General features: G+C 52.4%; 1 protein-coding gene across 15 annotated transcripts in view; it reads left to right on the top strand.

Annotated features, from left to right (window-relative positions):
• Nucleotides 1-189: 189 nt before the first annotated feature.
• The window catches only part of CEP164 (centrosomal protein 164), a 42500-nt gene continuing 18292 nt past the window's right edge, over nucleotides 190-24397 (top strand). For 2 of the 15 annotated variants that reach the window (XR_012584056.1, XM_074561031.1), the window contains exons 1-13: nucleotides 1821-2496; nucleotides 2856-2967; nucleotides 3352-3565; nucleotides 4531-5577; nucleotides 7813-7971; nucleotides 8882-9010; nucleotides 9400-9477; nucleotides 12026-12136; nucleotides 14453-14896; nucleotides 16412-16495; nucleotides 17790-17873; nucleotides 21181-21266; nucleotides 22540-22689. Coding sequence is in view for 14 of the 15 variants with exons in the window: in XM_074561031.1 (XP_074417132.1) it covers nucleotides 2325-2496; nucleotides 2856-2967; nucleotides 3352-3565; nucleotides 4531-5577; nucleotides 7813-7971; nucleotides 8882-9010; nucleotides 9400-9477; nucleotides 12026-12136; nucleotides 14453-14896; nucleotides 16412-16495; nucleotides 17790-17873; nucleotides 21181-21266; nucleotides 22540-22689 (2870 nt within the window). In the remaining variant the exon portion in view is untranslated. The other 13 variants (XM_074561036.1, XM_074561033.1, XM_074561035.1 and 10 more) reach the window with 13 other exon arrangements.

Below are 24397 nucleotides of genomic sequence, written 5' to 3'. Positions count from 1 at the left end.
GCCCGGGCGACGCGTCGCCATGGCAACGCGCGGCGGGACCCGCCCCTCCCGGACTACAGCCCCCGGCAGGCGCCGCCGCACCGCTGACGTCACGCCGCCGGCCATCCCGCTGGCCAATCAGACGTCGGGCCGCCCGCCGTCGGCCAATCCTATTTGTCCCGGGGGTGGGCCGTGCGGTTGCCAGGAGAGCCGGAATCCGGAAGTGGTGCTGGCCCCGGGCAACCCGTGGGCGTCCATGGAAGCAGCGAGCGGGCGGCGGCGGTTCCCCCCGCGGATCCGGCCCGGCCGGAGCCCTCGGTGAGCGGGGCTCGGGCTGGGCAGCCGGCGGGGCCCGGGGTGAGCGTACGGGGCCGGCAGGAGGCGGGGAGGGCCGGAGCGCGGCAGGCGGGGGAGGCCGCCAGGATTAATGGCCGCTGCGGAGATTGGCTTTGCTGAAGAGCGATAAGTACGGAGGGGGCTGAGGGCGGGGGAAGGGGGCAGCGAAGGCTCAGTTTAAGGTAGCGGTGTAGTTGTGCAGAGAGCAACCTCGTGAAGTTCACCCAGGGCAAGTGCTGGCCCCTGCACCTGGGGAGGGATAACCCCCTGCACCGGTACAGGTTGGGGCTGACCTGCTGGAGAGCAGCTCTGCAGAGAGACCTGGGGGTCCTGGGGGACAACAAACTGGCCACGAGGCAGCAACGTGCCCTCGGGGCCAAGAGGGCCGATGGTCTCCTGGGGCGCATTCAAAAGAGTGCGGCAGGAGGTGGAGGGAGGTCATCCTCCCCCTCTGCTCTGCCCTGGGGAGGCCACAGCTGGAGCACTGGGTCCAGTTGTGGGATGGCCAGTTCAAGGCAGACAGGGAACTGCTGGAGAGAGTCCAGCAGAGGCCACAAAGGTGATCAAGGGACTGGAGCACCTCTCTGCTGAGGAAAGGCTGAGGGACCTGGGTCTGTTCAGCCTGGAGAAGAGCAGGCTGAGGGGGGATCTCATCAATGCTCATCAACAGCTAAAGGGTGGGTGGCAAGAGGATGGGGCCAGGCTCTTTTTGGTGGTGCCCCACAACAGGACAAGGGGCAACGGGCAGAAACCGGAACATGGGAAACTCCATCTCATCATGAGGGAAAATCTTCTTTCCTGTGAGGGTGCCAGAGCCCTGGCACAGGCTGCCCAGAGAGGTGGTGGAGTCTCCTTCTCTTCTCTGGAGATATTCCAAATGCACCTGGATGTGCTCCTGTCCCACTTGCTCCAGGTGACCCCGCTCTGGCGGGGGGGGGGCTGGATGAGATGATCTCCAGAGGTCCCTTCCAACCCCTGCAATCTGTGATCCTGCTCCAGGTAGTCGATGTTGGTGCGTTAATGATGCCCTCTGCTTGTGCTGACACTGGCATCTGTGCAGCTGCCAGCTTTCTGGGCTGCCAGCGCACATTGCTTCTCATCCACCAACAACCCCAGGTCCTTCTCCTCAGGGCTGCTCCGGAGGTGGGACATCTTAAATTAGAATCCTTTTATAGCTTCTGAAGTGCCCTCTGGGAAGGAGAGAGAGGCCAAGGCAAGCCAGGTGTGGGGAGAAGCTGCCTTGTCCCTGGGCAGTGCTGATTCAGCCCAGGGACTGCTCTCAAAAAGCTGTGCTGTGCTCTGGGAAAACCGCTTTCTCTCTTTCTTTTTTCCCCCTTTCTCATTTCAGCTTATTTTTTGCATCTTTAAAAAGTCCCTGAAGCAAGTGTTCATCTCCTGTGTGGAAGCTTGAAAGCCTGGGGGGGGTCTGGTTATGACTTCTGTGCTGCTCCAGCTGTGCTCCCTGTTCCCACAACCCCTATGAAGTGTGTGTGCAAGGTCTTTGATTCGGTTTTGCTGTGCGCTGTGAGCAGAGCTGTGCCCTGTCGTGTGTCGCCCTTCCTTTGGGGTGGCTGGGGCTGTGGGTGTTGTGACTGGTGCAGCTTCGTCCCCCTCGTCCTTGGGGTGGGTGTTGGACTGTGGAGATCTCCTGGCTGTGCGCGGTGCATCCAAGCAGCGCACAGCCCTCAGGTGGGCTCAAGCGCCTTGTTACCAAATGAATAAATCATAAAGCAGAACTAAATGCCAGCAATCCCTACCCTTTTATAGGGGAGGGGTGGGGGGAAACATGCCTGTACATAACGTAATGTTTCTGCCCCTCCCTTTGTGCTGTTAATTCACTTTGAGCTGCTGCCCAGCGCTTTTAGCTGTGTCCTCCTGCCTTTACTGGAATCCATCCGTTCTGGCTGCCTTCGCTCTTTGCCCTTCCCGTCTGCACCCACGCTTGGCCGCCCCAGCGCACCTTGTTCCCCTCCACAGCCCCTGTGCCGAGTTTCCCAGGGCTCTGCCACATGCTGCGTGACGAGGAAGCTTTATTTCTGAGTGCAGGAGATTGTTGTGTTTTTGTGTTGCGACCTTTGTGCTCCCAGGTGCAGGGAGCCATGGCAGGATCTATGATGCGCGTTGGTGACCAGCTCATCCTGGAAGAAAATTATGATGAGACATACATTCCCAGTGAGCAAGGTAACTGATGCCCGTCCTCCTAGGAGCTGTGATAAGGGGTTCAAGCATGCAAGTTACTTCTAGGTGTATTAAGAAAACAGCAACTGGGGAGAGCGTGGGTGGAGAGGGTAGAATAAATGGGATTTCATAGAAGACAGAGCTGAAAAATTAGCTTTTTGGCTGGGAATATAGATGCCGTTTTGCAGTCTGTCTCCCTGCTTTACCAGCCTGGTAGGATGTGCTCACTGACACATGAGGCCGTGCTGTCAGCTTCGTATCAGGATTTCCCAGTGTGCCCATTGCTTTAGCTGAGGAGGTCGGTTTTATTGCGTAGTGCCGGGTGGACAGGTGTAGACCAGCTTCCTCTTCTGTTTTCCTAGAAATCCAGGATTTTGCACGGGAGATCGGGATTGACCCTGAGAAGGAGCCGGAGCTGATATGGCTGGCCAGGGAAGGCATCGTGGCCCCGTTACCACCCGAGTGGAAGCCCTGGTGAGAGCCCTGCCAGCAGCAGTGTCTGTGCCGTTGGATTCCTGGCCTCCCCTGCTGTGTGCTGCCCACGTCGGTGGCAGAGCGGGGTACCAGCTGGCGACGGGGGGCAATGCCACGGCAGATGTACTTCCTGTGGATGGGGGCTCAGGTCTTTTTGGGGTGGTGGAAGAAGGGGAAAGAGAGTTTGGGGAGTTGGATAAGGGCGTGAGTGGTCTCTAGGAGAGCTGCTTCCCCACACTCACGTGTCTTTGGGCTCTTGGAGGTGTCACGTTCCTCTTCGCTGAGCTTAAGGTGATTACGTGAGCCCATAAGAATGTTCTGGTATGTGCATCTGTATTTGTATGTGCTCTTTCATCTTTTCATGCTGGTTTTTTTGCCATACAGCCAAGATATCACTGGTGATATCTATTACTTCAACTTTGCTAACGGCCAGTCCGTGTGGGACCACCCCTGTGACGACCACTACAGAGAGCTTGTCATCCAGGAGCGAGAGAAACTGCTGGCACGTGGCGGCCTGAAGAAGAAAGAGAAGAAGAAGAAGAAAGAAAAGAAAGAGAAGAAAGATAAGAAGGAGAAGCAGTCACTGAAGCGACCCACCGTGAGTAGGCTCTGCTTGCAGTGCTGCCGGGGCGGGCTGAGCGGAGGATGGACAAGTGGCTGTGAATTAGGGGTCTGTGCTGTCGCTGCTTTGGCATCGGAACAGCGATCCCCTGACGAGGGATCCTGTCCAGCAGGGTTGTGAGTTTGATGAAAATCCCACAGAAGTGGGGTCACAAACCCACGGAGGTTGGGAAGCTTCCCTTTAGAAGTACACAGGTGGGGCAGGGGTGCCACAGCCCTGGGATGCTATTGCCGAGCAGGATGTGGCACCAGCCTTTGTACCAGCCAAGGATGCTGGTCCTATTCTTAGCAGCAGATATTTGGAGTGCTGGAAAGACTTCCTTCCTTGGAGAGGACAACAAATGGTGTTTATGCAGTGTCCACGCATCTGTTGCTATGATATCCAGGCATTGAACACGGGTTTAGATGTGTGAGGTTAGTCTGCTTTGCCGTTGGTATCTGCAAGCATAACCAAATTCCCTTTATATCCCAAGCGATAGCAAATATCGCTTCCAACAACAACCTTCTGTTGTTGCTCAAGGCATAGACCTCTTCAACTCAGAAAGCCTCTAGCCTTCACTCTCAGCATCTTCTTCTACGCGTATGTATGTAACTTCAAGTGGTGAAAAATTTACACACTTATTTAATACACAATTTTGTATATAAATAAGTGTTTATTTCTACTTTAGATAGATAAGGGCATACATAGCTATATGTGATATATTTTAGTGATTTGCTAATATTTATCTACTTAGAATATGCAGCCAGGCACTCTTCCTTCTGTCAAATGCCCTCTGCCACTCTGCCCCCCGGCAGGAGAGTCCCGAGCCAGACCCAGATAGCCAGATTAGAGACAAAGGCTGCCTTGCCGATGGCAAAGGGAGACCATCAGACTTAAGTGAATCCAGCAGAATATTTGCAGGCCTGTGGCCAAACAAACTGCCTCCCCTGCTTGTTTCAAAGGTCAGCAGACTATGCCAGATCTTACCTGATGCGGAGAACGCTTTAGAAAAAGGCCCCTCTTCTAGCAGCCTTGATGTAGACATCGACCAGGACCAATACACACCTTTAGAAATGGGAGAAAAGCTTTGTCTTGACTCCTCTGACTCGCAGTCTGATGATTTAGAAGTTAGGCCACCAGTGCAACCTCTGCGTGTGTCAAAGCAATCCTATTCACAAGACTTTGAGAAATTGAAAGCTCTACTAGATGCCTCAGAACACAAAATCCTGCTCTTTGAAGATGAAGAACTGAAAGAAAAGTGGCAGATGAAAGATGTGATGGGTGAGTGTGTCCATAAGCCTGATGATCACTTCTCAGTCAGAGAGAAGTCTACAGGACTGGATGGAGATGGGAGAAGAAGTCCAGGCATATTGCAAGCCAGAGAAAAAGAAAACTTCTACCGCAGGAACAATGAAGTGACTCTGCTGGATGTCAGTCCCACAGATGACTGGAGTTTGCAGGAGACAGCTGATATCCCATATGCTCAAGAAGAGCTGAGATCCCACAGCAAGGTATCTGAGAGTAGAAGTAAGAGGAAAGCTCGAGATGAGGCCTTGGGTCAAGCCGTCAGTCTGCACAAGAGCAATGAGACCATCAGCAGACCTGAGAGAGGGGGTTTAAAGCAGATGGAGCTGCTGGACGTAGGAGCAGACATAGAAGTAGACAGTAGCAATGGTATGCTAGAGAGCCGCTCTGCAGTCCCTCACGAGATCACAGGTATACTACCCTGCTTCCAAGGGGTAGATGCAAAGAGAGGAGTCGATGTGGATCCTACATCAAAACATGTGTTTTCATCTGCTAAAAATGGCTGGAGAAGCGAGGAAGGAAGCGGTTTGATATCAGAGCAAGCTCCCAGAGTGTGGGGAGAGAAAGCCGCAGCAGACTTGCAGGCGGAGTGCCAGGGGAGCAAGAGTCTCTGTCAGCACGTGGAAGTGGAGATGACCCAACCCAGAGAAACTGCGGGGAGGTGCGGCAAAGTAGATGTTGGTGAAGGAGCAGGTGGGAATGAGGTAGGACTAAGTCCTTTGATGGCCCTTCCATTATCAACATTTCTGGAGAATCGAGGGTGTGAATTTTTGCTTCTAAGCTCACTTTCAGGAGAAAAGGGACGAAACTGTCCTGTTGGGGGTCACATATGCAGATGTGGCATTAATTATAGTGGTTTTCCTGAAGGTCAGGAGGTGGCTTGAAAAAGTCTGTGGTCTTCATTGCGTGGCAAACGCTGCAGAACTGGCACCTCGTGTTAGCTTTGCAAGGACGTGAAGTGCCTTCTGAACTCAACAACAGGCTATGGGCAGTAAATCAAGCGGGATGGCAACATAGAATACAAAAGCATCTTTAATTTTGGCTCTAAGACTTTTTGTAGTAAGCGCACTACAAAGTCAGTCTTTTCTCTAGCGCCCTGCAATCTAAATTGAGGGGTGATAGCTTATTCAGATGGTTTTTTGCTTAATTTTGCTTGCTGAATCTCAAGTGCCAGAATGATTGAGTTTGGTTAAGGTGATGTAAGAAACCATAAGTCGCAGCCAGCTCTCCTGCATCCATGGCCAGTACCTTGAGAAATGGACTCTGTTCCCTCTTAAATGAGAGAAAAATGGGGAAAAGTTAGAATTAGCTTTCTCAAACAAAAGGAGGAGTGTTCTCCATGATCACAGGCCATTGTTTTGCAGGCGGGTGCGGTACCGACTTGTCTGAGCACAGTTTAGTCCTTGCACTGCTGCTGCTGTGCTCTTAGGACACCAAAGTAGCTTACAGGTGTGATGGGCCCATCCGTAAACGTAACTTTCTCCTTCCTCTGAATAGCTGGACCATTTGGCTCTGTTTTGCCCAGACTTTTTCCCTTAGCCTATAGCAGGATCCCGCCCTTCGCTGGGAAGAATGTTCCAGGTTGTTTTGTCTTTGTCCATAAGTAATTGCCTCAATTTAATAAGAACTTATCAAATCTCCTGTTCTGGAGGAAAAAAAAATGGAACTGAAAGGTCAATGTATGTAATGTTAATGAATTGCTTTGCTCTAGCGTTGCCGGTACCCAGCTGTGGCTCCACCAAATTGCTAGCTCGGGTTTCTAATTACCAGCATGTGGTAGTGCTTGGTTAGCTGATAAGAACTAGGACTATAAATACCAAATAAACTGCAAATTATCCTGAAAGTTTTAATTGGCCTGATGGAAGCGAGTTTGTCTTTGTTGAAGGACAGCTAACATTCTCTGCTCCGGGTGTGTAGTTAATGGCCATCTGCAAAAAATAATTAGTTAAGCCCAGAATGTGTGATTTATTCTGTTACCATTGCTGTGGCAGCGACTTGGTGGAAGAAGGATCAGGGGAACATTCATCTCCCTCTCCTCGTCCCTCGGTGTGCGAGTGCGTTCACTGTCTTCAGTTTCTAACCTGGTACAGACAGAGAGTACAGGAGCCGTGACTTCTGAATACACACGTGCTCCGCTAGAAGCAACAGCGCTTGGCAGCACCAGCATGCCGCAGCCAAAAGCCTGGCGTGGTTTGCCTCTAGCTTAACCTGTGCAGTGCCTCACGGGGGAGGCTGCCTGGGTGGGGAATTTTATGAAGCCAAACAGAACGGTCACGTTTCTGGGCGAAGATAACTCGATGTCAGGCACGCGTTGCTCAGAGGTGAGGATGCTGGATGGCTGCCGGGGCTCTTGCTGGGCTTTGGAAGGAGTGGTGCGTTTGGGAGCTTCTCGCGGGTGTGCTGCGGCAGAGCTACTGGTGTAAGGCGAGGAAGCGGCCTGGAGTTCGGTCTAAAAAGAAGTGGTAATTGCAGCTTGTGGAGAGTAGGAGGCTTCTTGTCAGCAGAGTGGTTTCTACTTCGCTCGTTTCCCACTGCGCAGAGCAGCAGGGCACACGGCGGCGAAGCTCCCAGTTCGCTCGTGGTGCGTGATGGTGGGTAGGAGCCTCTCCTGGAGGGCGCTGTGTGCAGGTCCGTGCAGATGTTGGGAGCTCGTGTGGCTCTTGCTGTTCTCTGTGGTTTTGGAGCAATGCCCACTTCTGTTCTGAATCACCTCACTGCTGTCAAGTAAATCGCCCTATTCAGATGGGTCTTTGGAAGACAAAATGTGAGAGTAAATCAAACTGCTGTCCTTACGTGTCCCACGTGCTGGTGGTCGCTGGGTGTGGGGTCCCACGAGCAGCTTTTGGGGGGTGGTGGGTTCGGTATCAGGAGCCAGTGCTTGCAGGGGGGAGGGCGTTCACCCGTGCCCTCCTGTCAGCAAGTCCCTTCTGCGCGCTCAGCCCTCAGGCACCCAGCTTGCCCCCGTCCAGCCGCCCCTGGGGACCCTCGCTCCGCTGCGTGGCCTCGCGGCGTCTCCGGCCGGCATCCTTCGCGGGTCCCTGAACTCGGACCTGGGGAGCTCGGTGGACTCCAGCCTTGTGGCCAAAGGAGGAACGCAGGTAAGGCTCCGTCTTCTCTGGGAACGTGCCCTGGGAAGCACGCTCTGCGGAAGGTCACAGGCATGGTGATACTTAGAAGCTTAAATGGCAGAATTCGTGATTTCTCATCAGTTTTGAAATACTTCTGTCTGTTAAAAAACCACTTCCCTACTCTGTCTTTCACTATATTTCTTCTCTTCTGCTATTTCTAGGGAGCCCAGCGCTAAATTTATGCTGAGCTTTATTCTGCTATGTTTAGCAGATTTAAAGAAATAATTGCTTCGATTGTTGTTGGGGGAGGGGGGAAGTTTAAGTTCATTTAGTAGAACTTTGATTTGTCTCCAAATGAAGCATAACATACGGTATAGATAATATATTCTAATAAATATTTTCACTCAGCTATTTGCTGAGAGTAAAAAAAGTAAAGAACAATTTTCTGGATGAATGTAAGATTGGCAATCATGTCAATGATTATTTACAGAATGTGACCTTTGGGTCAACAAAACAAATGCGTTTAGTGGTAACAAATTGATCTTTTACAGGAAAAGAAAACAACATATGTGCAAAACATTATACAAATCAACACCTTCACTGAAGGTTTTCTTCTTGCTGAGTTAAGTCTTGTCACTGGTGATTTCAAACGCTTTGTTTTGTTATGGTCTTGACTGAGTTGGTGTTTTGAGGCCCAGGCAGGTTTTGCGGACGTGCTCCTGTAGGACAGGAGCCCCTCTGGTGTAAGGGAAAGCACGGCCTCGTCAAGAATACGTCACCTCCCAGCTGGACGTGGCCCTGCAGAGCAAGGGCAGCAGCGTAATCCTGAGCACCTTCGCAGGATTCGGCAGCTTCCCTGCCGCTGGCTGGTGTCTCGGTGGGTTTGCCTCCCCTCTCTCTTCGTTTGTCCTCTCACTTCCCTCTCTCTCCGACCTCGCAGCCTGCAGACACCTGTAAGCCCAGCAGCCAGACCAAGACCTTGCTGGGCTTGGTCTGCGAAGAGAAGAGTTCCTTGAGCACAGCGGCTCTGGATAAAGGGAGGAACGAAGAGGAAGAAAGCGAGAATGAGGTAGTTGGTATGCCTTGGCTCTGAACTCGTGTCGTTAGCCGTAGTGCATGAAGCCTCAAGGAATGAAAAACTGATGCTCCCCCGGTAACGGCTGACTGACCGTGGCAGTTCCATTTGAGTCTGGGCCTTAATTTGTGCTCTGTTTCCTCTGTCTTCCTTGGTCGCCAAAAAGCATCTAATCCTATTTTCTCATGGTACTCCTTAGAAATCAATGTCTGCCACAACGTATTGTCCAGAACAAATTGGCCATAGGCTTATTGCCTCGGTGTATCGCTGTGGCTCTGCTGCCTTATTTCACTGGTTAGGAACCCCCAGTCCCTCCAGCGTGGCCTGTGGGATTGCAGAGGCCAGAACTCAGTGTTGGCCATCTCCTTTTTTAATCCCTTTAGAGTCTCCATGGGACAGCAAGACTGTTCAAAAACCTGCACATGGATGTCAGCGCCCTGGGAGGCAGCTTTGGCTCGGAGGTAAGACGGCGGGAGATGCGAGACGGGCAGCAGAGGAGCTGCGGCACTGCCCAGTGCGAGTGCAGGAGAGGTGCCAGAGGGACGGGTTTCGTGTGTTATTTAGGAGCAGGAGTAACCTGGAGCAGGCGGTTGGAGAGGAAGCACAGCAGCAGCGCTGGGGGAGTGTATGGGAAGGCAGATGCAGTCCGCAGGGCACGGCGGTGTGGGTGTCCAAGGCAGGTTTGTGCTTGAAGGAGGATGCTTGCGGTTCGGTAGATGGGATTTAAGGAGATGGCATCTTTGCACAGGGTGGAGCTCTCTTTCATTCTGAACGGAGAGACGCACTTAGAGCCTTGTAGGTGTGATGGGCGAGCTGGAAATCGGCTCTTCCAAGGAGCAGCAGAGGGTCTTGGAGAGGTGCCTTGCCCTTGCTGTGGGAGGAAGGCTTCTTGAGGAGGAGGCACGGTCTGCTTCCTCACTGCTTTTTTCAGTACATGTAGAAAGAAGACTGTTCTCAGCTGAAGTGGCGGTGGTGGCATTGGGGACAGGAGAGGGGACTGTACTCTGGAAATGCCGTTCTTGCACTGTCACTGGCTTCCACAAGAATCTTGAACTAACCTAAAGCCTGTTTTCTTTCTGCACTGCTGATAAATTCCCCGGCGCGGACGCAGAGCGTCAGCATGAGTTCAGTCCACGCGTGGCCTCGCGCAGGCACCGCTTTCCCTGCGGGCGTGCGCTCTGCCTGCGCGTCCTTAGTGCTCATCAGGCTTAAGGTGACAAGGGCACAATGGGGAGTGCGGTGCAAGCAGCTCTGGTGATTCGGCCTGGCTATTTGCACTGACGTTAATCCTTTCTTACCGCTTTGAAAATTCCGTTCCAGTATCTGAAAGGCAAATTAATTTCTTTTAAAGTATTTTACAGTATTTCCCTTATCCTTTTCACAGCATGCAGAAATTAAGCTGTAAAGCACTTTGCTGGAAAACCCATTCACGGCGCTGGGCAGAAACTGCAAAGGCTTATGCTAAAGTGGATGTGAAAGAAAGGCCCGATTCTCTCGTCTCCCAACAACAAGCAGCCTGTCAGGGTCCAATTTGTCACTGAAATGTTCACGTGTCCAGGAACAAAGAGCCATCTTGGCATTTCAGTGCCGCTGCAGGGCTTCAGGAATCTATTATGAAATGGCAATTGCTGCCCAGCAGCCAGGCTCTGTTAACCCAGATGGGTGATATCTTAGTCCTGAGAAGATATTAGTGCCCCGCTGGAAAATATAATTCACTCGTAGTTCCATGAGATGGCAGTAGAAAGGCATTCCTATAAATGAACCTCAGCCTGCAGCCCGAGCCATTCTCCAGCTTCCTTATTAAATGGAGAGAAGGAAAGGATTCATATAGCGAGCCCTAAAGGGGGGAAATGTAAGCAGTAACGGGGTGAAGTGATGCAAAAAGCTGGGCTTCCTATAGATCAGTGTTGGACACATGTATTCAAAGGAAATAAGCATGTGGTTTTAGGGACTTGCTGGGACCCAAGGATGTCGGATGAGAGTGGAGGCCGCATCGAAGATGGCACGAGCATCTGGGAGAGAGGGAGGAGAGGCAGAAAGAAATGCAGCCCCCTTCAGCGGGCTTTTCTGGAGCAAGGAGTGAGTTAAGTGGGGAAAAGGCACAGAAAATGAAACCCGAGTCAGATGCTGGAGCACTTGCTGGAGGTGTTTATGTGTAGCTAGAAGGTACTCTTGGAAAGAGGGCCTCTTCTAGGCAGCTTGGTTTGCTTGGCTGCTCGTGGGGTTAGCTATCGCCTGAGCCTCCTGAATTCCTGTTGTGGAATAGTTGCTGCAGACATGTGAGATGTGCCCTAAAATACAAAAGGGCTTTGGGATACTGCTGGGAGGCGCAAGAGGACAAAAAGGTCTGGAAGCATCTCTGGGTGCCTGGGGAGAGGGTTCCATGGCAGCAGAAGTGATCCCCTGGTGTAGCGCTTGCAGCTTGGCAGGTTGGGTACTCTGCCTTCTGTACAGGTCAATCTCTGGGTAAACACTGGGAGTCGAGGGCGTCCGTGATGTGGTGGGAAATTACCGTGCGAGGCTTCTTTACCAGATGGAGACGTGTGAAAGGGAGCTGTCTCCGTAAATAAACATTGCGCGATACAGCTTGTGTGTTAATGCAGAGAGGTATGTGCAGGACGCAGTGCTGCTGGCTCCCGGGAAGCGAAGACATCCATGAAATGCCAGCGCGGGGATGATTAGTGAAAGGGGAGGAATGGCTGCTGTGTTCATAGCCTCGCGCTCCCTGTGCCGAGAGCTGTAGTGGGCCGCGGCTCGTGGGGAGCCCTGAGCCGGGAAGAGTCCGGCAGCACAGCGAGTTGGCCAGCAGAACAGCACGCAGAGCATAGACAGTTTGATATTTGGGAATCTGGGGCTGTGAGCTCCTTGAGCATAGGTTGGAAAGCTGCTCAGCTGAGAGCTCTCGGCAGTGGGTGATACGCAGTGGTGACCTGTCAGGGACGGGTGACCCTGCCGGCTGGGAACGGTGGTGTGGGGGCTTTTGCTGGTGGATGTTACCTCACCCGCTAGGTGAACAGCAAAGCAGAGGAGGAAAGCTCTGGCAGCCGGTTAGCTGATGTCGCTGAAGCGGATCTCCAGCACCAAAGGAGTCCCGCGGAGGACGCTGGCAGCCTGAGAGAGGTGACGAGTGGCTCCGGCATCATGGTCCCGCTTGCGTGGTGTCACCGCAGCTTTGCATGCAGTAGGCGGCTTCTAGTGTTGTGGTGTGGGTCTGAGAGCTGCTTGGTTCGTTTCGTTTGCTGGTTAAAGCATTGCATGCACGGAGACAGGTGTAAACTTAAAAAAACAAGGACGAGTGCTACCCAGATGAGGTCTGGCAAACCTAATCCTCTCTACTTCTGTGCCTGAGAGCAGCCTGAAGCTGGGGAGCATATCACCTTTCAGAAGCGTTCCGTATGCTGTATGAGACTTGTTTTCCTTTTTTCCTTTTAAATGTAGACAGAATGTGATTTTTCTTTTGTTGTAATCTCTCACATTCAACCTGTTAAAGTCCAAAGAGGTAGCTTGACATGATTAGGATTCAGTTTTGGTGGCTGCTGTTCATACTGACTGTTCATCTCTGGACCAGATGCCTTTCCAAAACCCGATCCTGTTGGTATCGACGTGCTTTTCTCTAGACTTATGCCCATCACTGGAAGTAGGGATTTGATAGGCAGAAATTTCATATCAGTTAGTGTCACTCAGCTGCAGGTAAAAACGTGTTACAGCTTGTGAAAAGATCAGCTAAAGCCAATTATAATCTGACTGACTTGTCCTAGCTTTGAAATCCATGGAAAATCCATAGTCTGTTTTTGCAGGAGGAAAACCTCCCTCCTCCTCCATCTGTGTGTCCGATTGGCATCGTTCCCTCTTCTGGAGAGTCGCATTTGTGCTCATTGAGGTGTAATGTTAACAAAAGTTTTGCCTGTGTCTGTCCTTAAAACAGGATTCTACCAGCTAAAGAAATTATTCTGGGATATTCTAGTAACTGAGGCAAACTTGCCTGGAGAGAAGTCTTTCAGTGTGGTATTAGTGGATGCATTGGTATATTCTGTTGTGGTGTGTGTGCTCCTCAAAGAGAAACACCCGAGTACCGTTGTGAAGCAGAAGAATCCCAATTGGTCTCATTTGGCGTATCTCTTGGGCACTGCCAGAAGTCCTGGAGAAGGCTCCTTAGGAACGCTCTAAAAGAAGCCTGTCCAGAAGGGAGCACAGCTTTTTCCAGATGCCCTAATCCCCAGGTAAAAGGGAGCATAATGAGGAGTCTTCCGCTGGAGTAACGCTAAAGATAGGCAACTTGCACGTGTTGTTCTGGAATAAAGACACGATCAAGGCCTTTGCAGAGCCTTGTGTGGCTGGCTGGTGATTCAGTGGGGTGTCTGTGAACCTCTGCTAACCAGGCACCAAACTGGAAAGGGGCCATAAGCTTTCATTTATTGCTCCGCAAATTGCAGGTGAGGCTCTGAACTGCAGTTTTTTGGGAAGTACCCTGTGATTCGATTTGCCTGTCCTCCTCTCGAGTTTGATGGATGGCGCTCTCAGCCCTGAGAAGGTCTCTCAGACAAATGATGTGCTAGAAGATGTTATTTCAGTTTGCTGCGGCTCCGGGTTTAAAGCTGACAGCGTTCCAGTTGCACTTTGATAAAAATACATCGTTAAAATATGCGATCTGTGTATGGTACACGCTGTACGCAGGATGCAGCTAATGTTTGACAAGCCACCACAGCATTAATAAAACAGCGAGAAAGTAGGACGTGCTAGCGGTTTTGTTTGCATACTGATGAGGGAACCTTTTCCTGCTTCCTCCTGGCTATCGCACTTTTTAATGTGAGTTCTCTGGGCTCCCCCTTGCTGGGAAGGCGGTCGAACCTTTGGGTGACTAAGCTTTAATTTGGGATTGTCTCTTCCCAAGGCCAGTGGGTTCTGCCACTTGTCGGTCTAGTGTGTTAGCTCGTCATGGTCTGGTGCTGAGCTCCGAGCGGTGGCTTAAACTGGCGCCTCCCCTCACGTTTGTCCTGATGGAAGGTGGCATCCTGCCTGCTCTTCTCTGCTTATAATTTCAGGCAGAACTTAAATGTCCGGTAATAGTCTCGCAAACTTCCATCTTCATGTGGAAGCATAAGTGGGCCTACCGCAGAGCGCGTAGGGTGCTCCGGGGGGCTGAGGGGTGCTGCAGCAGCCACTGCCAACTCTTATCTGCAGACACCCCATGAATAAAAAAGCAACCGAGTTCAAAAAAGAAAAAAAAGTCTGAGCCCAGGAAATGAGTGTGTTTATCTTGAAGTTCCTTGTCTTTGGAAGGGACTTCATGAAAAGAAAGCAAGCTGGTCTTGAAGTCACCCAAAGCTTTGCGATTTTGCTTCTTGCTGTAGAACCTGTGCTATTTCCGACCCCTGCATCCTCCCGGAGAGGGGGTAAAGAATGTTGTAGCTATAATTGTGTTTGACTTGTGCCTAGAAGGAGTCTTTAAAATCAAGACATGCTGAAGAAAAGCCAGATTCTTCCTTGGATTCTGCTGCTGCATGCCCTCCGACTCCAGTTCAAGTCCTTCCTGGAGATGCTGACAGTAGCCTGTCTGGCCAGAACAAGGAGGAGTCCGGTGGCAAACTTGCTGGGAACGAACTACTGGGCAAGCAAGATGCTGAGGTGGAAGGTGACATCTCTGCAGCTGATGAGCTGCCAGAGCCTCCGGAGGAAAGGAGCGCGGCAGGGACAGATGTGCCCAGCAGTTCCAGGCAGCCTGGAGTTGCATCTCCAGCTTCTGAAGCCGCTGAGGCCGATCAGCTGGCAAGCCTGGCTGCCACCGTCGACACCGGGTCTGTTGGGGAAAAGATAGCGACTGAAGTGAGGGAAGAAGCAGCAGCTGATCTGAAAACAGACAGCAGGCTGGATGCTGGCAAAGTAAGAGACCGGGATTGGTGTCGAAGTGGCTGTGGTTGTTCCCGTTGCTTTGTAAGGCCCTGAGTCGGGAAAGCTCTTTGAGCACTTACTCGTTTTGTGTTAAGTCAGCGTAAGCGCTTTCCTAATCAGCGGGGTGTTCCTGGGGGGGCACAAGTGCTCTGAGCTTCCAGATTGGAATCTTCAGTACCGAGCTAGGAAATCATTCCTGTATGTGTACACAAAGTGCTGTCCAAAGCAACCGACAGGCAAAAACCCCCGAACTGTGACGCATGTTTCGAGTCTTGGAGGAGAAATGTCTCAGCTTTCGGTGCTGCCATCTGTACTGAGCGAGCAGGTTTCGTCATGAAGTTCGCACCAAGCCCAGCTGTCCGCGCTGCTTTGTTTCGCTCCTTCTGTTGTTTCTCTCAGCTTATGCAGAGACGGGGCAAAAGTGTAAAGCCAGCTGCGATGTTGGCGGCTCCGCAGAAGGATGTGGCAGGGAGGTGCGAGGTCGGAGCGGGGAAGGACGGGACCTGCAGGCTGGCTCCAGAGCTGTAGCTTGAGTCCGTTGAGCACAGTGCCTCCCAGTCTGCCCACCGCTTTTCTAGCGCTCTCTGGGAGAACTGGGGAACAGCTGACTGCAGTCATTGGAACCAGGGTATTCGATTGTGCGCGCTCTGGCGGGAGAAGGACCGTCAAGTGTCACAAGGTGCAGAGAGGTTCATGGCCTGGCCCCTGCAACAGGGGTGCCAGGCAGTTGTACTCTGTCCGCTCTCGTTCAGTGCCTTCCAGACACGTTAGAGTAGGAGATCTGAAAAGCTGGCTCTCTCCAGTCAATCTTCCTTCCTGAGGATTTTGGTGACTTTTCTAGTTCCATTGATATTAATGTCTTTAAGAAATAATAAGCTATAAAACTCAGCCTGGAAAATGTGCTCCGTCCCGAGGAGTGAGAAGTTGGAAGCTTTGCTTTTACAAACACTTACCTGTGTGCTCGCTTTGGGCACTTCTGCTGGAGTCAGCAGGGCTACATGGGCGTTCGCGTTGCTCACTACCTATTGTTTCATGATGGCTGGGAACACAGGAGTCCTCGCTGCAATTCGGTAGGCACAGCAAAGCCTACCTTTAAAGTCCTTTTAAGATCACAGTGTGGCTTAAGATCTTCTGTGGGGCTTTACCCATTTGTGTGGTGGCCTGGGGAGCTCTCAAAGCTGCAGAGATCCTTGCAGAAGGAACCGAGGACAGTAGGCAAGTGGCCTTTATCAGGTGTATTTGAAGAGCACTCCTCTGCCCTCCCCAGTCCCTTCTCCTACCCCTGCCCTCTTTCCCCAGTCCTTATCTCCGTCAAGTGGTGTTTTGTACTTGTCTTGTGGGTCGCACCCTTAGCGTCTTTCCTCTGATGTTCAATCACCTCTTCTTCCCTACGTTATAGAGAGGCCAGATTTGCCTTCCCGTTATCGTTTGTCAGCTTGTTGGAAACCCCTAAGTGAAGCCGCAGGGATAAGACATGTACAGGTTATAATGTGTATCTTCTCCCAGCTTTCGAAGGCATCCGAGACCAGTGACTGTGGGGAGGACCTGCAGGTCTCTAACCGCTCGGACCGTGAGCTGATTCGGCCTGTGGTGAGTCACTAAAAGCTCTTTGTCCCTTGGGTGCGGGCTTTACGTTCCTCTGGGAACGTGCAGCCACTTAATGCTGTGCCCACCTCTTGCGGTCCGACTGCCCGACGCCTGAACCGCGAAGCGATGACCTTACAGCCACGGCACGGGCCAGCAATGTCATCCTGCGCCTAGCAGGTTCTGTCTGTGCGTGAGGTGATATCCCTGGAAAAGTAGGTCGCTTAGAGCTGGGGCTGTACTCGGATAATTGCAAAAAGGAAAATAATAAGCAATGTTAAAATTATGCTTGAAGGGACTCGGCAGCTTTTTCTAAGGGGAGTCTATATGGCTGGGAGCCCTGGCTCCTGAAGGTCCCAGAGGGAGAAGGTGCAGGAGGGTAGCCCTGAGGTGGGGGGAGATGCCCGTCAGCATCTCTTCATCTCCACAGGAAACTGCCGTTGCCATCTGCCAGTGGGAGCAGGGCAGCATGGCCAGCAAATGGCTGAGAATATCATTATTTATCGGTGTTAGTACAAGCCTGCGTGCTGGCAAGTGTCTGCCGCCTCAAACAATACCTTTTGTAGTGCTTGCTTGTGGGCACATGTGCGCACAGACACACACGCTCCGTGTGTGCAGCTGAGTGCAGGGACCCCCAGAGACTCTGCCAGGAGGGAGAATTAGCTCAGAGAGTGAGGAGCTTGTGGGCAACTTGCAGGAGCTGACTCTCAGGAAAAAATCTCGGGAAATCTGCGGCAGGATCCGAAAAGAGAGCAGTAGAGGCTGGAGGAGGATCTGCTGCTTGCTTTGGATGTGCCGTGTGTGACGGTGGTGTCCCACGGTGTCCTCCCTGTGTGGCACTGCAGCCCCTGGCCTCACAGGGAGTGTTTCCTCGGGCACCATCAGCGGAAGGGGCCTCTGTGCTGGTGGCCCAGCCCACGGGGAATCCTGATGTACCGAGCACCCTGTCTGCCGTCGTCCCTGCAGGTCGCTCTGCAGAGACCACCTTCCCTGCCTGTGCCCCCACAGCTCGGGAAAGCGAAAACCCAACTCGCTGCTGGTCAAGCCGCTAACAGAGCCATCTGTCTGCCGTACAGATACGCCCTATGCTTGGACGCCGGCCAGTCTTGGTGTAACCTCTGCTGTGTCCTGTAAACCTTCCTGATTTTTCAAATATCTAGTGCTACAAAAGGCTTGCTGTCAGTGGGTTGGTGGGCATGGATTTCAAGCTATGTTAGGATTTTGTTCTATTCTCTCAGGATATCTAGCAAAACCTGCATGTGCCCGTCAGACACCGATCCTTTCCTGCTTTCTTCTTTAGGACCTGGGTTTCCGGAGTCAGCTTTCTGAGCAGGTACTGGATGTGGGGGTTCTCTCTCCTGTTTTGGACGACCCCACGTGCAAGGTAAGTGCTCTATATGTGATCAGGGACCAGTCTGTGAATAGGCAGGGTAAAAATACTGTATTGTGGTGCACTAATCACAGTGATGCTATTGGCATAAAGGCTTTGCAGAGGCAAACACAAGTGGTGCGTTAGGTGTCAGGGATGGGAGCAGCGCTACTAGCACGTTGGCTTTTCTGCAGAGATGAGATGCAGGTAGCTACACAAAGAACACGCTCTGTGAGCAGAGGTGGCTTGCGAGGGCTACACGCATGCAAGCTCGCGTGTGCTTTCCCTGCCCCAGTGCGAGCGTAGATAAATGGCTTTCCTGGGAATGGTGGGAAGCAGTGTCTATTTTACTCTTGTGAGCATATTTGTCCTTTTCTTTCTCTTAAGCAGATGGGAAGGATTTGCGTAACAGAACACGATAGCATAAATGGGAAGAAAAGGAGGTTAACTCTCTGACAGATCTTAGTATAGGGAAGCTTATTTATAAGCATTTGGTTGTCTTGCCTGCCCTCGTGTAGGGGGGAAAACAGGCTCTTTTCAGTGAGTCTGGCATATGAAGGAGTGCATGTATGCATGCACACGTCTGTTCTTCCTATGTCCCGTTACCCCAGGAGGTAGCTATGGTGGGGCACTTCTGACTGAAGAAGGTTGCTGTGCATCTTGAGGCTTTCTTTGTCTTCTCAGCGTGTTACTGAGTTGGCTTCCTCGGCCCCACGTTCCTGTTGAGCCCTCTCAGCTGCCCCTCTCCCGCAGCATCCCAGCTCATCAGCGTGTTGGCTGGAAGAGCGTGCCGCACGGCGAGGCGGAGGGTCAGGCTCCAGCGGGGGCTTACTCAGCCTTGCTCTGATTGTAAGTGAGTTGATCAGCTGCACTGGAGGAGACCTGGAGTGGCAAACTCGCCACCTGCCCAGCAGAGAGGAGCAATCCAGTTTGTAAGGTTTTGTCTGGAGAAGACACCTGTCCTCTTGTGCCTAATAATGAGCATAATCAGATGCGAAGGGAAAACAAGACACATGCCCGCTGTGTTCTCCCCCTCTCCCTTTTGCGGAGGCACAGTCACTGTGCATACAAATGCCTCGTTGGAGCAGCCACGTTGGGAGTTTATTACAGCCCGGTCTTGAGGAGAGGGGTGGATTTGAAACGGTGCCCCTGCAGCTCTGCAGCTGCTCTTTTGTGTCGGTAGACAGAGGCTAGTTTGAAATGAGACTCTGGCTTGTAGGAATGTGCTTACATCCATGTAGTGAGCTTGCCTTGCTTTGAATATGTTGGCAAAATATTCTCTTTTTAAAAGAACCACCTCTGTCCCTCCGTGAGCATAGTATTGGAGGTTTTCGGTTAGCGTGTTTTGGCAGGAGCCGTGGTAGCTTGCGGAGGCCATGTGGGACGCGTCCTGCTAGACCCGGCTGCTCTGCTGGCAGTGGGGAGGCTGCTCCGTTCACCCTTCACTTAGCAGGCGTTTAAAGCGCTGGCATCCTGCTCCGCTGGCGCCGCTCAGCGCTGGGGGTGAGGGTGGTGAGGAGCTGGAAGCAGGCGTGCGAGCTGAGCTGGTGTGTGCTGGAGACCGCGGAGGAGATCCTGCTGAGGTCCCTTGGGAACTGTGCTGTGCAGAGGGAGGAGACGGCCCGTTATCTGTCATCCTGCTTTCCTGTGGCTGCAGGTCTGGCTTTGTGTCGTCAGCGTGTGAGTCGTCCTCTGTGGGACGCAGCCTGGCATTTCAGCAGGGCAGAGAAGCAAGCTGCTTGCAGTACTGGGGCTGCTGGGGATCCTGAGGCAACGGGAGAGGCAAGGCTCTCCGGTAACCTCACAGACAAGGCTTAAAATCAACCCTCGTTCCCTGCAGGCAGGTGCTGTCTTCACCTTCTCAAATGTATCCCGAGACTCCTGCAGCCTGTGACTTCTGGGGAGAGACTGCCCTCCCGGGACGGCGTGTTGGGCAGGAGTGTGGCGGTGGCCCCGCGCGTGGGCTCAGCAGCGTTACTCCGTGACTGGTTATCCCTGTTCCTAGGAAGATCTCATTCACCATTTGTCTGGCTTCTTTCCTCTCGCAGGCAGCAGTGACAGAGCCCGTTTTGAGCCGGGAAACATTTGCTGAGCTCCTCTGTTCTCGGGAATTGAAGTCATTATTTACAGTGGGGCAGGAGGGGGCTGGGGGGGAGCTGCCTGGGGGAGCTCTGACTGGGCTGATGTGATGGAAGGTGACAGCACTTGCAGGGAATCCTTCTGCTGTTTGCTCCACTGAAGGCTCGCATAAATTACTGCTGTTGTAATTCTGGGTTGTTTTGGCCCTGCTCCACAGTACGCTCCCGCGTGGCGAGGGCTGAGCCTACCTGCTGTTTCCGTGGTCCCCAAGAATTTATGAATGGGCGGCTCTCCTGGGGACCAGAAGCCTTAGCAGGGAGGACGAGCCCTCGCTGCTTTCTCGTGTGGGGCTGACAGCTTGAAGAGGGAAGTTCTTCCCCTCCCCAGGTGAACCGCGCAGCGCGTGTTTGTGTGTACCTGCTGCAGGGCCAGAGGTGCCTGGTGGCTGGCAGGGGGGAGGAGGAGCAGCCGACTAATTCATATTCAAATATTTGCTCTTCGTATTTCAAGTATTTACTATCTCATAAATAAGCCAGCTGAAGTGGCTTAGACCGCGTTTCCAAGGGGGCTGGCTTCCTTAGCAGCACCCGCACTGGTGTGTTGTGTAGTCGGAAATCCCTGGGTAGGTGTGACCGCGTGGATACTGCCCGTGTCTGAGAACCGGGATGCGAGGCAGGGCCGAGCCCTCTTGTGATTCTGGTCACAGCCAATATATCGATTTGCTTTACGGCCGCAGCACACTGTTTTGTTCTCGTGTGTCTGACATTCCTGTTTGTTTTATGAGTGTGTGGGTTTTTTTGGTGGGTTTTTTTTTTTTGTCCCCCACTCTTCAGGGGGGTTAGTGTAACTTGGACATCCAAGATGACCTCAGGAAAAAAAAAAAGCCACCCCAATCTGTGCCCAACATGCCGAGTGCTGGCAGGGAGTTCATCTTCTGTATTGAAAAAGCAACCCCCAGGCCGTAACCTAGCCCAGCCTGGAGCACTGAGCTCCCAGGCCTCTCGGTTGTGCTGAACTGTTCCCGCAAGGTGTTCCTGCGATGCTTGGAGACCTCGGCTACCTGCGGGAGAGGAGGCTGGCTCCCTCAGCTGGGTGTTCTGGGGCAGCCTGTGGATGCTCTCTGGTCCGTACTGACGTGCTGGACCAGAGCGGCGCTGCCCTTCGGCAGAAACACTGTAAGGTCCTGAGAGGCTTTGACGGGGAAGGAGCCAGCAAACCCCACGCTGTTTGCTTTTACCTGCAGGCCCAGGAGCTGGGAGAAGAGGAAAAAGACCAAAGCAAAGCCAGTGTAGAGGAAGAGCAAAGCAAAAGAACAAAAGCCGCTGAGAGGTATGGTACAAACGGAGCGCCAAGGGAGGCGTAGGCAGTTCGAGCTCCGGATCACTTTCCTGTCTTGTCTGCCCCTGCTCTGCTGTGGCCACTGCAACCTGTACAGGTGTCCCCTGTAGAACACCCTGAGCTGCTGCAGCTTCTCACAGGGTCTTTCCTACCAAACCTCTCGCGTCTCCCGTCCCCCCTTTAGCACTGTCTCAGCAGATTTCAGCTCTGTTTCAGCTTCTGGCTGGGTAGGCAGCAAAACTGGCCTAGAGCAAGTTAGTGGTTGACCAGGTGTAAGTATCAAGCTATTTTATATCCTGGTGTGTGGACAACTCCCTCTGGAGGCACCAGCTGCTGCCCCAAGAGCAATGCTGCCTTCCAGACCCTTAGTTACTGCGAGGACCGGAGTGGCTAGGGGAGCTGTTTTCAGCCTGTTTGTGGTAACTTGTTTAAAGCAGTTGAAGTACTGTGCTGAGCAGCAAGCTCCATGCTCTCTCGAGCCCTTCCCCTCGCTCTTTGAGAGCTGCAGCACGTGGCATTTATAGATTAACTGTGTCAAAACTCTTAGCCTCCGCACAGAGCTGCATATACTCTGGGGCCCTGGCAACCAAGAAGCTGTTGCCCGTGCCAGGAAAACTTGTGAACAGAAGCTGCAGTCCATCTCAATGACTGGCTGCATGCGCTTGGGATTTGCAGCCTTGTTCTTAGAGGAGAGCTGTTCGTAGGAAGGTCCCTGAAAGCGTGTTCTGCCCGCAGGAGTTGTCTCCTTATCACTTGGTACCTGCTTCCCAGCCCTGCGTCCTCTTTCTCTCTGCCTGTAAAGCTAGCTCCTGCTTGCCTTGTCTCGTCTTTGTACTTCCAAGATGAAGTAGGACTGTAGATGTAAACGTGCCTGCCAGTATTTCCATCTGTAATTTGGACGACAGTGTGAGTATTGCTGACAGGGCTGACTTACCCTGCGGAAATTCTTTAAGGACTTGGAAGGAGAGGGGGATAATCCAGGGAAGGGATTCGGCATTTTGAGTCTGACGCCCATTAAATCCTCAGCTGCCTGTTAGCCTGCCAGGGCTTGAGGTGGTGGGAATGGTTTGGAGCTTTGCTGTGCCTTTGGCAGCTCCATGGTGGACAAACGGGTCCGGTTGGCAGGCATGGCTTGGTGCCCATCCAGATCAGCTGCACATCCCCTCTTCCCTCTGTCCTGTCTACCTGTGGCAGCCACTAGAATCTGCTCTGTGCTAATCTGGTCTTCTCTTACCTTTTTTTTTTTTCTTGTTGTGCTGCAAAGTGAGGGGGATCAAAGTGCTTGTGAAGCACCAGAAGAGAAGTGTTTTGCTTTAGAAAATTCCAATCGGGAGGAGGCCGTGGCCCGGGAGCCGGAGGAGGGGTCGCTGGATAGCCTAATCAATCTGGAGGAGCTTGCTGCCCCACAGAAAGCGTAAGGGCTTCACTTAAGTCCCCGGTGTTGTAAGCATAACAGCTTTTGTCCTTTTGTTCCCCTTTGTGGTGTTTGAAGTCGGCGTGTGAAGTCAGCACACCAGGAGACGCGGTTTGGTGGGCACAGCAGAGCTCGAACCCCTCGGAACGCGGATGCGAGCAGCTGTCTCGCTGGCGAGAGTGCCAAGTGAACAGTCTGTGCTGCGGAGGGCGAGAGCAGCCGCTCAGCCCGTGGGGTCTGTGGCACAGGACTCCGTGGGATGGAGAAGGAGCTGTTTGCTTTGTACTTGGAAAAAACACCTCCGTACCGGTGTCCTTAGCAAGGCTGTAAGCATTAGCGTTCCTCTGATAAACGCTTTCACGCAGACTCCTGAGTTCACTTGCTAAATGGTGCCGAGACTGGGGAGGGACAACAAAAACCCAATAAATCAGCCCATTTCTACAGTCACTGGGAACATTGGCTGCTTTGAGAGAATAAGGTCAGAGCACGGGATGGCAGAGCTCAGGCTCCCTGCGAAAGCCAGTGGTCTGTTGCCGTACTAAATTGATGGTCTTCGCAGCTATGTACCTGCGGCTCCACTGTGAGGGAAGAGCTCAGTAAAAGCGATTGTGCTGACTTTGCTTTCTATGGCGAATGACAGATCAGCAGATGTAATTGGGAAAAAATAGGCAGTGCGTCTCTCAGGACAAAGTGGTGGAGAAGCGATCTTTGATGTGGAGACCAGCACGCTATCTCCCTTCTTCTGTTAGGAACTGTGAGTCTTGTAAATGCGTGTGTGTTGGCTGGACCTCTTTTCAAGCAAGAACTGGGGCAAAAGGAAGAACACGATAAAAAGGTGGAAGTGGCTGAATTGCTCTGCAGAGCAGCCTGATAAATGACGCCTTCTGTAGCCATCTCTGCAGTTGGCCCGGAGCATGCAGCGTTAAGGGGAGCACTAGCAAAGCAGGATTTCTCCAGAACCCGACTACCCTTTCCTCTGTCTTGTTCTTGTTAATGGCTGCAGAAGTGACCTTTTCTCTTTGACTCAAGGCTATATTACCGGGGCTGCTATTTCCCAGATTCCCAGGAAAACAAAGTCCCTCCACCTTACACTAGCAGTCTGAGCACTGCGAGACCTTGCCGCTCCAGCTTTTCCTAGCGAAGAACAAAAATTTTGTTCCTATACTAATCTCCACTTTCCCCTCCTTCCCCTTCAGCCTCTCTCAGACCTTATAATTTTGCTGCTCTCCGTCTGAAAAAACTTAATTATAAACAGATTGGTTTTGAAATTTTGGAGCGCTTAGGGCTTTCTGTTGCCTGGAGCTGGCAAACTCCCAGCACGCTTCAGATGGCAATTGCAGAAAAATACCTGGTCCGCCAGAAGCGCGCTGCCAAGCCCTGGGCTGAAAACAGGTACCCATTGCATCTGCTTTTACGTCTGGCAGCCCTGGCCAGGGTTTCGTAGCTACTACATCCTTCATGAAGTGAGGCCGTGTCGCCCTTGCAAGGTGAGCTGCAGTGGGCCAAAACAAGAGTTATTTGGGCTCCGAGTGCTACTAGGGCTGGGTTTAATAACTTCTCGGTCAGAAGCGGTGCGTGGGGGCATCCCCAGGCTGTTACCTGAGATAACATGCTCCTCAAGGCCCTGAGCGTGTGCTGCGCGTTCCCCACCAGCCTTGCAAAGTCTGCTTCCCTGTAGCAAGCTTGTCTGTTCCTCGCCTCCCACGAG

Source organism: Larus michahellis, chromosome 17, assembly GCF_964199755.1.
Source record: "Larus michahellis chromosome 17, bLarMic1.1, whole genome shotgun sequence".
Lineage (NCBI taxonomy): Eukaryota > Metazoa > Chordata > Aves > Charadriiformes > Laridae > Larus > Larus michahellis.
Note: the sequence above shows the minus strand (reverse complement) of the source record. Positions and strands in the feature narration are given on the sequence as shown.